This window comes from Chiloscyllium plagiosum, chromosome 41 (genome assembly GCF_004010195.1).
Source record: "Chiloscyllium plagiosum isolate BGI_BamShark_2017 chromosome 41, ASM401019v2, whole genome shotgun sequence".
NCBI lineage: Eukaryota > Metazoa > Chordata > Chondrichthyes > Orectolobiformes > Hemiscylliidae > Chiloscyllium > Chiloscyllium plagiosum.
Window position 1 is genome coordinate 11380505 of NC_057750.1, and position 14309 is coordinate 11394813.

Below are 14309 nucleotides of genomic sequence, written 5' to 3' on the forward strand. Positions count from 1 at the left end.
TTAGACTATTGTGGGGGGGAAACAGAGCACCCGGAGGAAACCCGCACAGACGTGGGGAGAATGTGCAAATGCCACACAGTCACCCAAGGCTGGGATCAAACCTGGGTCCCTTGCACTGATACAGAGCAGTACTTGCCACCGTGCAGCCACTTATGCTCTAGATCCCGATTCGAGACCACAATCCATGTTAAACTTGAGTGCTACACATTTAGCCATATTGTCGTCGAGTTCTCAATCCAAATCCCAGCCAATGCTATCACGGGGATCTCGACCCTAAACCACTTAAAATTGTATCCTAAACCCTAACGCAATTTGGAGGGTAATTAGAAAATACTTAGAACGGATTAGGTAACACTCTCTCACATTGCTGGAAAGAATGCCAAAAAGGAATAACTTCTGATGGACAAAAGACCTCTCATTTCCAACCCCTCTCCGTTGCACGCTTTCTTACCTCTGTTTTTGTTCCGTTTTATTGATGGCATTCCAGCAGTCTGGAGTTGGAACGTATTAACGTTTTAAAGTTTAGTTGTAACCTTAGCCTCACCTGTTCATTATCTCGCCACTGCACCGCCTCAACCGCAAGACGCAACACAATGATTTTGAGTGTGGCTCGCAGTTGTATTCCAAAATACTACATTGAACTCGCTGAACGAACAAAAACTGCTGGAAATATTCGGGTTAACCAGCATCTGTGAAAAGATTAATGTCATGACACTTCAGTCACATATGAAAGGGACTGCACATCCTGGTGACAATGGAGGGAGAGAGAAGCTGTACATTCTGGTGTGGTGGAGTGAATGAATGCCAGATAAATGGGATAATAAAATGGAGTAAATAGAAGAGAAAATAAATCAGTCCACCTGAGAACCGCTAGAGGGCAGTGAGACACTGCGGGTAGGTTCAGTCCTGGGACAGGAAATGAACACGTGAATGCAAGAAGATCTTTAGTTCAGCTGCTGTCGGAGCAGAGAGTGCGAGAAAGTATGAAATGTGCTCACTGTTGGTGCTGATGGTCGAACAATGAGCTCAAATCAGGTAGCTTTGGATATCTCTTCGAAAAACCCACAAGATGACTTTGAGATCATACAGAGGGTTGGCGGAGGAACCTATGGGGAGGTGTACAAGGTAAGAATTCTCTCGGATGCAGGGCACCTGTCCGGATTATGTAGCGATCGCGTAGACTGAGGATGTTTGCAAGACCCATCATAGATCAATTGCAGAAAGAGCTTGGGCTGTGTAAGCTCAATGATAAAGTTGCCAGTGTCTTGTGTGGCACATTTAAAACGATTGCACCGGAACTCTTACAGATACTCGATTTGAATCCTTTGGCTGGATTTCACTTTCACTATTGAGATACTTCCCATCTCTTGGCTCTTGTCTGCTGTCCGTATTCTAAACCCTCGATCAAGGCCCGTCCATCCATCATCTCCCCTAGCTAGCTCTCGATTACTGACACTGCTGTAAATTCTCATCCGAGTGTTTAAATCCCTCCCTGGTCCCATTCTCTCCAGATCCCCAACCATCTGAGATTTCTTGCACTCATCTAATTTTAAGCATCACTAATTTTAATTAGAGTCATAAAGACGTACAGCACGGAAACAGTCCCTTCGGTCCAACTCGTCTATGCCGACCAGATATCCGAACCTAATTTAGTCCCATTTGTCAGCACTTGCCCCATATCTCTCTAAACCCTATGGATATACCCATCCAGATTCAACCTTCATTGCCCTTTCAATGACCTGAGGTGTGGGCACTGAAGTATTTTCCCTAAACCTCTCAACCTGGTATCCTCCTGTTAAGACATCCTTTTAATCTGAATAAATTTGTGGACATGTCTAAATATGCCCTTATGTGATTCAGTGTCAAATGTTTGATTGATATTATGTCTGTGGAGCACTTTGTGATGTTTTCCTGTGTTAATGACACAACATAAATACAAGTTATTATTAATGCCTCATTCAGATTTACTGGAAGAGGTTTGATGTTTATGTTCGGATTTGTACCTGTTCAGGAATTCTCACTCATGTGGCCACTAAGATTAATACTTTTTATATCACAGTTTTATGTACATAATATTCACTAACCAGAGTTAGTCAAACAGCTCCTGTCAAAGCTGTGAAGGTTGCTACTATTGTCAACCCACTCTGAAGGGTGACCTGAGAGTGACTGTTCACTGCAATCAGACATCTTGTAGGGTTGGACTGAATGAGAGTGAAATGGATGAATTTGACAAAATTCTGTGAAACCTGACTGAAAATGAGAAAAGGTAGGATGGCCCAAGGCACCGGTGAGATTCATTACTCCTGGTTAAGGTATCATCAGACCCGAAGGTAGAATGCAGAATATGAGCGGCTGTGATGGAGGCATTTGGTATTGGGGCAAAAGCGGCGAAAGGGTAGGGAGGAGGGCATTGGGAAGAGAAAGAAGATTGAGGAAGAAAGGATAAGTTGCAAGGAGGCAGGGTGGAAGGAGGAGGAATAGATAGGTAAGAGAGGGAGAGCACAAATGGAGGACAGGTGGGGAAGGGAGGAAGAAGAGGGAGGGGTGGGGTAGTGGCTCAGCAACAAATTTCAAAATAGTCTTTTTGCATTTTCAGCCCTATTCACTTCCTCATTTAGTGAAGCAAGTGAAGGGTGAGGTGCAGGGCGGTGTGAACTTTTCAGTAATCGGCATGATCAGTGCCAGGTGCTACCTGTTTGAACTTGGCTGGTTCTGCTTCAGAATCTCTCTCGCCTAACGCTAATTTTGCAGCATCAGTGGGGTTGTCAAATGGCCTTAGACTCCAGAGAGATCCTCTGAAAGTACACAGGATTGCAATGTCTAGTGATGGATCGTGAAATCAGTGTGCACTTGCCACTGTTCCTTCATTGCTGGGATCTGTGAATAAAACTAGATCCACCTGTTCCTTTAAACTCTTCCAAACCACTTCACTCACTTCCTTACTTCCTTCTTTCAAAGACCGTAAGATTCCACAAACATCAAAGATCTGTTTGTAGTGATGTTGGTTAAGCAATAAAAATTGGCTGAGACATCGGGGTGACTTCCCCAATACTTTTTTGAAATTGCCATGAGATCATTAATGACTAGCTGAGAGGGCAGATGGAGATTCCAGTTTAAAATGCCATTGTAATTCCAACAGGACATCACTCTCAGTACTATAATGGGAGTGTTAACTTTAATTACATACTCAACCTTCCTCCTTGGAGGCAAGATTGTTATCCCTGTATCGGACAGATACATCGGAAAGCACAGGTTTTCAAAAGGGAGTGAAAGAGTTGGTAAGGTTTCCAACTCTCCAGAACTGATCTAGAGTTTCCAGAAATTGAAGAATACCTTCCTGAGGAGAAAGGGAGATGGATACTTTTTGTTTCAAAAAGAAAGGTCTTTGAACACTTTTGCTTATTATTTTTAGGATATTGGAGATGTTTGATTGAGATTCAAGAATCTACCAATTGGTCATGGAAGAATCTATACCCCCACTGGCCATGGGAAGGCGCAGGGGTCGTCAATGTACATGATGGGGCATTATGGGGGGCAGATCAATTGGATGTATGTGATTAAACTCCAGAAATGCATCAAACTAAATTTGGCAACTTGAAACCTTCTTGGAAACATGTAGGGAGGTTTTGCTGCAAAGGCACTGGGGAGACCACACTTGGAATATTGACAAAGCTTTGGTCCACTTACTTGAGGGGCGTAGTTGTACTGGAGGCAGTTCAGAGGAGATTCACTAGATTGGTTCCAATGGTGAGAGGTTTGACTCATGATGAGGGATTGAAAAGTTTAGGCTGATACCTCTCTAGAGAGGTATATAAGATGCTAAACGGGATTGACAAATCAGACATGGAGACAGAGTATGTTTCTTCTTGTGGAGTAGTCTAGAATGGGAGATCGTAGTTTTAGGATAAGGGACAGCAGATTTTTTAAAAAAAAAAGAGATGAGGAGAAATTGCTTCTCTCAAAGGCTTCTGAATCTGTAGGTTCAGTACCCCAGAGTGCAGTGGACGCCGGATCATTGAGTAAACCTGTGGAGGAGATGGCCAGATTTTTAATTAGTAATGGATTGAAGGGTTATGGAGAGTGAGCAAGAAAATGGAGTTGAGGCCGAGGATGGGATCGGTCATGATGATATTGAATGGCAGAGCAGGCACAAGGAGCTGAATAGGTTCCTTCTGCTCATAGTTTTTAGGTGGCTGCCCAAGACGTCAGTGTATTGGCTGACCTCCAAACTGAGCACATTTTTCTTTCATTCCATTTGTTTTACAAAACTACCTGTACTTTCAAAATCATTTGAATCAATTCCAAAGGGAAGCAGATGTTGCAAAAACAAAATGTCTTGTTGATTTCCTTTTTACATTCAACTCTCATCCAATTTCTAATCTTAGTCCTCAAATCACTTCACAAACAGCAATTCTGGGCTACTTAATGCTGAAAATGTTTGAGGGGCTAAATGACTGACTCCAGTTCCAATATTAATAGAGGCTAAATAACCAATTCCTGTGCTGAGAAACAATCTTGAGTAGCTGCCTGACCTAGATCTGTTGTGATGTAACAGAAGGGCTAAATGGCTATTCCTGCTCCTTAATAATAGGCTTCAAGTGACCCATACCTGTCCCTGTGCAGCAAGTTCAGGAGCTGGAAGAGTTTTTTTTTTATTTTGAAATAAGTTGAAGGTACAGAATTGTGTCTTCCTTTTCTTATGATTGAAACTATTAATCAAAATGGCCTTAACCAAGTCATAAAAACAGTTTATAAATACAATACTGTAACCACAATTAAAGTTTCCCCTTTACGAACCATGGAGCCCTGTCCCCAGAGGCTGTTGCAGATACTGTTAAAGTGTAGAAGTGTTTCCTCTTGCTGGCTTAAGCAGCTTGCACTTTATCACTTCTGTCAAAAGCTGCAGAAGATTCCGGTAAAACCCTACTGAGGCTTCTCTTCAAACACGTGCAGGTGCCTTGTGAGAATTTTCTGCGAGGGTCTGAGCTGTCTTATTAATAAAATAATGGCAGATGAAGGAAAGCAGACTATAGAAGATTTTTAATGAGGTAATCTCTTTACCTTTTCCTTTACCTCATATTTCTCCCTGATCTATCAAAAGTGCCATGTCTGACTGGGATACAGCTTCAGGACAATGATGTAAGAAAGAGGAGCAGGGATAGGCCATTCAACCCTCCTAGACAGCTCCAATATTCAATGATGAGGCCAATCCTCAGCTTTAACACCATTTTCCTACACTAGTCCTGTGTCCCTTGATATTTCTAACATGTAGAAATCTATTAATCTTCGACTTGAACATGCTTAATGACTCTGAAGCACTGTGAGGCACAAAATTCCAGAGTCAACACCCTCTAAGTGAATAAATCCCTCTTTCTCTCTCCTCCTGGCAACAGTTCCTGGAATTCTGGATTTTATAGATCTTTGATGTTATTCTTAGGTGAATAAAAGGTTTTGTGCACTGATTTGAGGAAAGGTTATTATGTCTGGTGTAATGACCACTATTTATCCATTTAAAATTTTCAATGAGTTGATCATCGTTGTCTGTGGGAGCTTGCTGTGCACTAATTGGCGGCCATGTTTCCTACATAACCACAGTGACCAGACTTTGAAAGTACCTCATTGGCTGTAAGGCACTTTGTGACGTGCTGAGCTTGTGAAAGGTTCCACATAAATATAAATTTTGGAAATGGCACATGTGAAACTTAGACTAAGTTTGATAGAAATATTGTCAGATTGATAAGTTTGATTTGCAATGGTTGATATATGACTAGTGAAACTTATCAAGGTAATGGATGGAATGAGTTTTGTATCACAATTAACCCTGCTGTTAAAGAATAAAATTGAGGAAGCTACTTTATAATGCAATATTCTGAAATCTTCAGATGATATCAGTTCAAGGATACAAGAGGTTATCCTAGGTCCAAAAGCTCCCCATCAGTTCTGAAGTTGGGCCAAAAAAATGGCAAGCAAATGTTCCATTTTAGTTATACTGGGGTTGTATTTCTGCAGGTGTTCCTCTGATCTACTGCTGTAAATTTAATGGAAGATCTTTAGGAATTCCAGAGAAACGATAGAAATATCCCTATGGACTTAGATGCTACAGTGTAACTGGGCTCACCAGCATTTATGCTCATTACAAGCTATGGTCCCAATGCCACATAGCTACTAACATCCCTTTATTTCTCCTTTCCTTCAACCACCCAACATTTATCCTTTAAATATTGACAAGATCCCTACTTCAATCACTAATTCATTCCTCAGTCTCTCAATTATCTTTCTGCTCTCTGTATTAGATCTGAAAAAAATTAACCTTACATCAACGACCATCATTTAGGATGTTTCAATTATTGGAAAATCAGTATATTTTTTATCAACTCTGCCCCATTTTTTCATAACACTATCTTACTTTAGTTTTTCATAGATTATTTTATTGCCACAACATCCTCCCCATAGCATAAAACCCACAATTACAAGCAACATACATGAATTGAGTATCTCTACCTTAATAAAATAGTGACAATACCATTGCACTGCAGAGCCTCCCTTTATCCGGTCAAGTAATTAATTAGTTAATGTCCAAACTTGAAGTAAAGACTTCCTTGAATTGTGAGTTGAAGACTAGGAAAACTGGGAAGTTGTTCTGAAAATCAAGGCCAATAAATATGTTCTTCTATTTGGATTTCCTGAAGAAAACTTGAGCCCAGGTCAGGAAACTTCCCTCATGTTCCTTTAGAGATAAGAGGGGAGTCAGGTGATATTGTGCGGAGTGGCTTCAGATGATTGAGATTTGACATTGTTTAGGATTCTGATACTCAATAGGGATGGGACCAGGAGGAATACAATGCCTCTCTTCCAACACTTCATTCGAGCCCTCTGTTTTTAAGATGAGGTCTGTTGATTCCCCTGTTTCAGTGGCTCTCACCAGCCAGCAGAAACTTGGTTTTGAACCTGGATCTCTCAGCATTTCACACTTGCAGCCTTTCTTTTATAATCACCATTTCTTTAACTCTAGCTGAATCATTCCTCTTAAGCCTTAACTACTCTGTCTGACACATTCTTCCTTCTTCCTCCATCCTCACTATGTTCATACCCACTATCTCATCCCATACTCCAACTCCATACTTCCGAGGATATCAATCTATTAGAATCTTAATAGTAGCCGTATACCATTCAGTCCCTCAAACCTGTTCCGTCACTCCATTAGACTATGGATCATCTGTTTCTGATCCCCATTTACCTTTCTTGGTTCCATATCCCTCATACTTGACCTAACTTAAATAAAGCAGTCTTATATGTAACACTTTCAATTGACCCCTAATATGAACTTGCCATCATTTGTGGTGTGAATAAGTGCTTTCTACCTAAATCTCTATTTTTAAGAGTACTGCTCCTTATTCAGGGCTCTTTTAGGACACAGTAGGAACAGCAGCATATTTCTATTTAAAAGGTATTCTGAAGGGATAGAGAGGAATGTATAGAGGGAGGTTTTGCAATATTGGTTAAAGGAGGGATGATATGCCAGAGGGGTCATTAAATGAGGTTAAATGTGAGGAACTGAGGAACAAATAAGGGGCAATCACATTGCTGGGAGTGTACTATGACTGGCAAGGAAAGAATGACGGAAGACCAAATATGTTGGACATTTGTCTTTTCTAATTTAAATACTGTCTGAGATATTAATGCTTTTCTTATGTATTGTGGCTTTATGTTCAATATAGCAATGATAATTATCGGAGATATTGATGTCTCACTTACTCCAAATTAAAGGTTTACCTATGGGCATGTGTATGGCCCTTAGTTATACCTGTGGTCTTTTTGTGAGATGTATGGAACATTTCTTCTTCTAGGCCTACTCAGAATGCTAATAGAACTCTATTTCTGGTACCTTGATGCCTACATTGTTGCTACTTCTTGCTATCATCTGGGACTGGAAAAATTCCAGAGATTAGAAGGACAAGGGCAGCAGATATGTGAGAACACCACTCTCTGCATGTGCCCCTCTAAGCCACTCACCATTCTGACCTGGAAATATATCATCATTCCTTCACTGTTGCTGGGTCTCACAGCACAGAGGTGGAACGAGTGGAAAGTGTCAAGCTCCTGGGAGTGGTCATCCACAACAAGCTTTTTTGGACTTTTCATGTGGACGCACTGATTACAAAGCCCCAACAACGTCTCTTCTCCCTCAGGCAGCTGAGGAAATTTGGCATGACGGTGAATACCCTTGCCAACTTTTATAGGTGCGCCATCAAGAGCATTCTGTCTGGATGTATCACTACCTGATATGGCAATTGTACCATTCAAGATTGGAGAAGGTTACAGAGAGTGGTGAACTCGGCCTGAACAATCACAAAAGCCAACCTCCCATCTATAGAATCCATCTTCTAGGCCCACTGTCAAGGAAAGGCCGCCAGTATTCTCAAAGATCCATCCCTCCCTGGCAATGTTTTTCCACAACCTCTACTATCAGGGAGAAGGTACAGAAGCCTGAACATACGCACCAGCCGGTTTCGAAACAGTTTCTACCCTACTGTTGTTAGAACAGTGAATGGACTCACAAACTCTTAACGTTTGCTTGTACCTGTGTTTTTGTTTTTGCTGCTGTTTACCTATTATTTACTTATCTATGCTATTTAACTCTGTGATCTGGCTGTATTGCTGGCAAGACAAAGCTTTTCACTGTGCCTCGGTACATGTGACAATAAATTCAATTCAATTCAATTCAAAATCCTGGAATTCCCTCCTTAAAGACACTATGGGTCAACCCAGAGCAAGTGGCTGAAGCAGTTCATGAAGGCAAATCGTCACTGAAGTCACAGAGGCCAGTATCCCATCACCAAGTCATCCTTTATTTACATGTGCACAATATTTGCCACTGGTCCGACTTCCTCAGAGCCAGCTCTGAGTGAACAGAACTAGCTCTGAGCGAACAGAACCTCTGACCCTCCTGTTTATATCTATCAGCCAGAGCTCCCTTATTGGACCAGGTTAAGAGCCCCAAGCAGGGAACTCATATTCTAACATGCTGACCTGGTTACAATCACTACACTGCTCCCCTTTTAAGTCTGGGGAGGTAGGCCTGTTTTATTTTTTCTTGTGTCCTCTCTTGTGGAATCATTCTTTTCTTTAGGTGCTGAAGCCATCAAGGCAGCAACCTATGCCACCTCAGAGTCTGTGGTTTCTTTAATGTTGGATGGAGGGGGAAAACCCATGGGTTCCAACGGCCTTTCCGGTTCTCCTGAGGGACTGGCTGTGTTTTGCTCCTGCCCCTTTGCTAAGTAGCACCTTCACGTGGTCCATGTTTAGGAACTCCTCACCTACCCGAACTTTGTACGTCATGGGATTTGAGCTCACGTCAACCACTCGTCTTACCAATCCGTGGTTTTGGCACCAAACCTTGGCCCCTGAAGTAAACAGTCTCTCTCATATAGATGAGTCCTGTGTCCAGCAATGACATTCCTAATGCTGTTGCATCCTGTACATGTCCAATCATTTTGAGTGTGCGTTCACAATGACTACCAACATTTGAGCCCATGAAAGGGCCATCTGAATTGGCATGTAACCAAGTCCAGGGTTGACCCGGCCATTCCCATGAATGTCAGGAAGCTGCTGGCAGTAATTTTTGTCCTTCTTGGCAATCTGGGCACTGCCCAACCAATGTGGCTTTGCTTGCATCCGATCTTGGTCACCAGACATACCGTCTTACCAACATCTGCACTTTAAACACCCTGGATGACCTGGTGGAGTTTAGCCAGCATCTGACAGTGACCTTTGCACAGGATAATCACTCTTGCTCCCCATAATAAGTGCCATCCTCTATGGTGATCTGGTCTTGCTGGGTCCAGAAAGGGTTTAATTCTGGTTGTGATGGTCCTTTTGTTTCCCTCATCACCACCAGCTGTTTCAGTTTTGCCAGGACCGGATCTTCTTGCATTCACAGTCTAATATTTTCACCAGTATCCAGAAGTGTGTCCAGAAAATTCAAAACCATTCCAGAGTCTTTTATTGCCGGCACCGCCAGTAGTGTATCTGCTGGTGGTAGGTGGCTCAAGGCATCCACATTTGTTAATTGGTCTCCCGGACGATGTTCCAACTTGAAATTGTATGCGCTTAGAATGAGAGCTGAATTCAAACTGAAGTTATGGGCAGCATATCCTTGTCTTCTTTGAATAGCCCTAGCAGAGGTTTGTGATCAGTTACTATTACACGTTTATGCCATAAAGGTATTGGTATTTTTTTCACACTACAATGACCACCAAACCTTGCTTCTCTATCTGGGTGTATTTGTGCTCTGCATCAGCTAAAATCAGGGAAGCACATGCTAATGGATGTTGTCCTCCATCTGTGAGCCAACATTACCTCAATACCATATAGGAGGCATCACATGTCAACACCAGATCTTGCTTGGGATCAAAAGGGATCGGTTTCCTCCCACAGTCCAAAAATGTGCAGGTTAGGTGAATTGGCCATGCTAAATTGCCCGTAGTGTTAGGTGACGGGGTAAATGTAGGGGAATGGGTCTGGGTGGGTTGCGCTTCAGCGGGTCGGTGTGGACTTGTTGGGCCGACAGGCCTGTTTCCACACTATAAGTAATCTAATCTAATCTGTAAACACCTTAAACAATGGTAGTTGCTTCTTCACTTCTCTAAAGGCCAAGTCTTGGCTATGAGACCATTTCCAAGGCTGACCCTTTTTCAACAGCTGATGCAAAAGTGCCAGTATGGAGGCCAGGTTACATGTGAACTTTCCTTAATAATTCACCAGTCCAAGGGAAGATCTAAGATCCAATCCAGACATGAGTACTGGGGCTATCTTTGATTGCACTCCCTTTATCTTCCAACAGGTGTAATTCAGTCTTATTGACTCAGTAGCCCAAGTAGGTCACTGGGGTGCCTGGAACTCACATTTATTCCCTCCTAGTCAGGATGTGTTCTCTGTGAAGCTATGCAATTGCCTTCACTCAAGTGTTGTCCCCCAAGCTCAGTCAGCTTGATAGTGGTGTCCACTTCCATCAGCATACTCTGTAACTCATATGCTCCACTTGCTGCATTTTCTAATGACAAAGTTAGTTGTAGTGACTGTTTGAAGTCCAGTGGGCTTCAGCTAGTGGGTACTTTTGATGGTTACATCATTAATCCTACTTTGGTCACTGAAATAACTGAACTCCACAGAGGCCAGTGTCCTATCACCAAGTCACCCTTTATTTATACCTGCGTAGTACTTGTTATGGAACCTCTGACAGCCAGGGCTCTCTGCTTGGACCATATTAACAGCATGAATCAGGGACCTCGTCACAATCACTACAACCACCACCTTCTCAAGGGCAGCTAGGGACAGGCAGTTAATAAAAATGCTTGGCAGCCAGCGATGTCCAAATCCCACAAATGAATAGAACCATTAATAACTTTTGTTCCCAATTTCTATCCTTGTCTCATCTCTGACACTTCCTTTCCCTATTTGACTTTTTCTGTTTTATTTCTGAGGAAAGACTATCTATTAATATTCATTACAATCCCACCAACTGCCACAGCTACTTCAACCACACTCTTCTCACACCCTGTTTCCCATAAGGTGGGGAGGTGGTAGTATTATCACAAAACTAATAATCCAGAAACTCAGTTATTGTTCTGGCACCTTGTTTGAATCCTATGGTAGAATTTGCATTCAATAAACATCTGGAATTACAAATCTAATGATGACCATGAAACCATTGTCAAATGTTGGTAAAACCAATCTGGCCCAGGAAATGTAATCTGCTGTCCTTACCTGGCCTAGCCTAACCTAGCTGTGACTCCAGACCCACAGCAATGGGGTTGACTCTCAACTGCCCTCTGAAATGACCCAGCAAGCCACTCAGTTGGATCAATTGCTACAAAGTTTCAACAAAGAAATGTACTTTCCCCACAACATTGTGGGTCTACCTATAGCACGTGGACTGCAGTGGTTAACAGACAGCTCATCACCACCTTCTCAAGGGCAACTGGAGATGAATAATAAATACTGGCACAACCAAGTGACACCACATCCTACATGTGAATTTAAAAAAAACAAATCACCGTGTTTCTAATTAAAAGAGCAGTTTATAAGAATAGCTCATCGGGGTATTGCAACAACAACAAAAGTGAGGAAAAGGTAAGGAGACAGAGGAGGCTAAATTTAAATAGAATTGGAGGGGGAAATAAGGCACTCCATTCCTTGCAGTGCCCACTTCTCTCTGAAGGCATCAAGTATATTGCTAGGGAAGGCAGTCCTTTTTGTTTTTATCTTTTTTACTTTCCACGGATACTTTCATGCACCTCTGAATGCTTTTTCCACTAGCCAATCACTGATGTTTTGGAGAACTCAGTTACATTAATCAACTTGCTAGGATATGCTGTACTGTACCTTTGGGACAGGTGGGACTTGAATCTGGATCTTCTGGCTTGGTCACTGTGTCACAGAACCCCACCCTTTGATGTGTTACCTATTTAGTGATATTAATAGACACCTCTGTACAGATGAGATTTGAACTCAAACCTCATGGCTCAGAGGAAAGGACACTGTAAATGCACCACAAAAGCCCTCATTATTAATCAGCCTGTTCAAACATGTTATAACACATTCTGGGACAGGCAGGACTTGAACCCAGGCCTTCTGTCTCATACTATCACCGTGCCACTAGATCTCCTAGAACTCAGCTTTTGATAATTTCTAATCAATCTGCTCAGAGATGTTATTACAAACTTCTGCATCAGGTCAGAGTTAAACCCAAGACCTCCTATACTGTGCCACAAAATCCAGAGCTTGGCTCTCTTTTCTTTTTTATATCCAGAAGTGCTTTCACACACAATTAAATGACTTTTCTTCTACCGTCAAATCACCCATGTTTCCAATTAATGACCAATTTACACGCAAAACCCAGGAGGGGCAGTACAATGATAACCCAGCTTTCTAAAACATTTTTCTTTTATTATCCAGAAGTGTTTTCACGTGCACCTTTAACGCTGCTTTAAAAAAAAACACTCATGGGATGTAGGTGTCTCTGGCTCGGCCAACATTTATTACCCATCCCTAATTGCCCGGAGGGCAGTTAAGAATTAACCACCCATTGCTGTGGGTCAGGAGTCACAGGTAGGTCAGACCAGGCAAGGATGACAGATTTCCGTCCCTAAAGGACATTAGTGAATCAGGTTTTTCCTGACAATTATCAATGGATTCACAGTCATCACGAGACATTTAATTCTAGGTTCGTTATTGAATTCAAATTCCATGGTGGGATTTAAGCTGATTTCCCCAGAACATTAGCTCAGTTTATGGATTAATAGTCTAGCAATAATACCACTAGGCCATTGCCTCCACCAAATCACCCATGTTACTTTCCACCTTTATGCAGTACCACCAAATCACTGGTTTTCAACCAAATATCAATTTACCTGCAAAGCTCATCAGGGGCTTTGCAATTGTGAACACCGCATTCTCCCTTTTCTAAGGATACCTGGACATGGAAATAGCTGTGGTGTAGGGGCAGACAGGTGGCAACTGTGACCCTTTACATTACCCGCTATCTGGACCTGTTAATGGCCAACTTGGCCAAGCCCAGGATCAAACCCAAAAGGAGGTCATTCAGCTTTCCTGCACCTGGATGCACAAAGTTCAGGAGCCTGGGGCTGAAGTGCAACCAAAAGCACAACAAAGGTTTTACAAAGAATTAAGAAGGATGTGCAACCAGCCACAACCAATATATAGATCATCCACACACTCTACAACACCATAGAATAAAACATTTGGCTACACAAGATTGCGTAGGACTGCAACACCCTTCACTTAGGTCCCCAATGGAAAGCAAGAGGACTCCCATGGATTGAGCTTTCTGGGGAGGACTCAGCTGTTTTTTATATTTCCAGAAGTGCTCTTACACAAAACTGAACATTTCTTTTCACATCAACAAATTACCAGTGATATCTTTTTATCTGTTAACTACTACCAACAAATGCCCGTGTTTTCCAACTGATTAATTTACATGCAAACCCCGTTAAGGGCAATGCAGATCCCTAAAGGTGAGGGAGAAATAGGGGGAGGGGGCTAAATCAAAATGGAGTTGGAAGAGGAGATAAAGCACTCTAGCACCCTGGGGTGCCCACCTGTCTCTAAAGGCATTGAGAGTATTGGTACACACCACATGCTCCCTCTCCAAAGATACCCAAGCAGGAACATAACTGTGGAAGAGGGTCAGACAGTTAGCAGAACCCAGGTCTTAAATACAAAGTCCACTGAGGCTACCTGCTCTCTGTCAACATTGGAGCTGTTGTAACTTACTCTTAAAGTGCTCT

At 42.3% G+C, this 14309-nt stretch overlaps 1 protein-coding gene across 4 annotated transcripts in view; it reads left to right on the forward strand.

Moving 5' to 3' along the window:
- Positions 1–913: 913 nt before the first annotated feature.
- Positions 914–14309, forward strand: part of LOC122542857 (mitogen-activated protein kinase kinase kinase kinase 5-like) — a 129390-nt gene continuing 115994 nt past the window's right edge. For 2 of the 4 annotated variants that reach the window (XM_043680955.1, XM_043680957.1), the window contains exon 1: positions 914–1125. In XM_043680955.1, coding sequence (XP_043536890.1) covers positions 1021–1125 — 105 coding nt within the window. In that variant the 5' untranslated portion in view covers positions 914–1020. The remainder of the gene's footprint in view (positions 1126–14309) is intronic. The other 2 variants (XM_043680954.1, XM_043680956.1) reach the window with 1 other exon arrangement.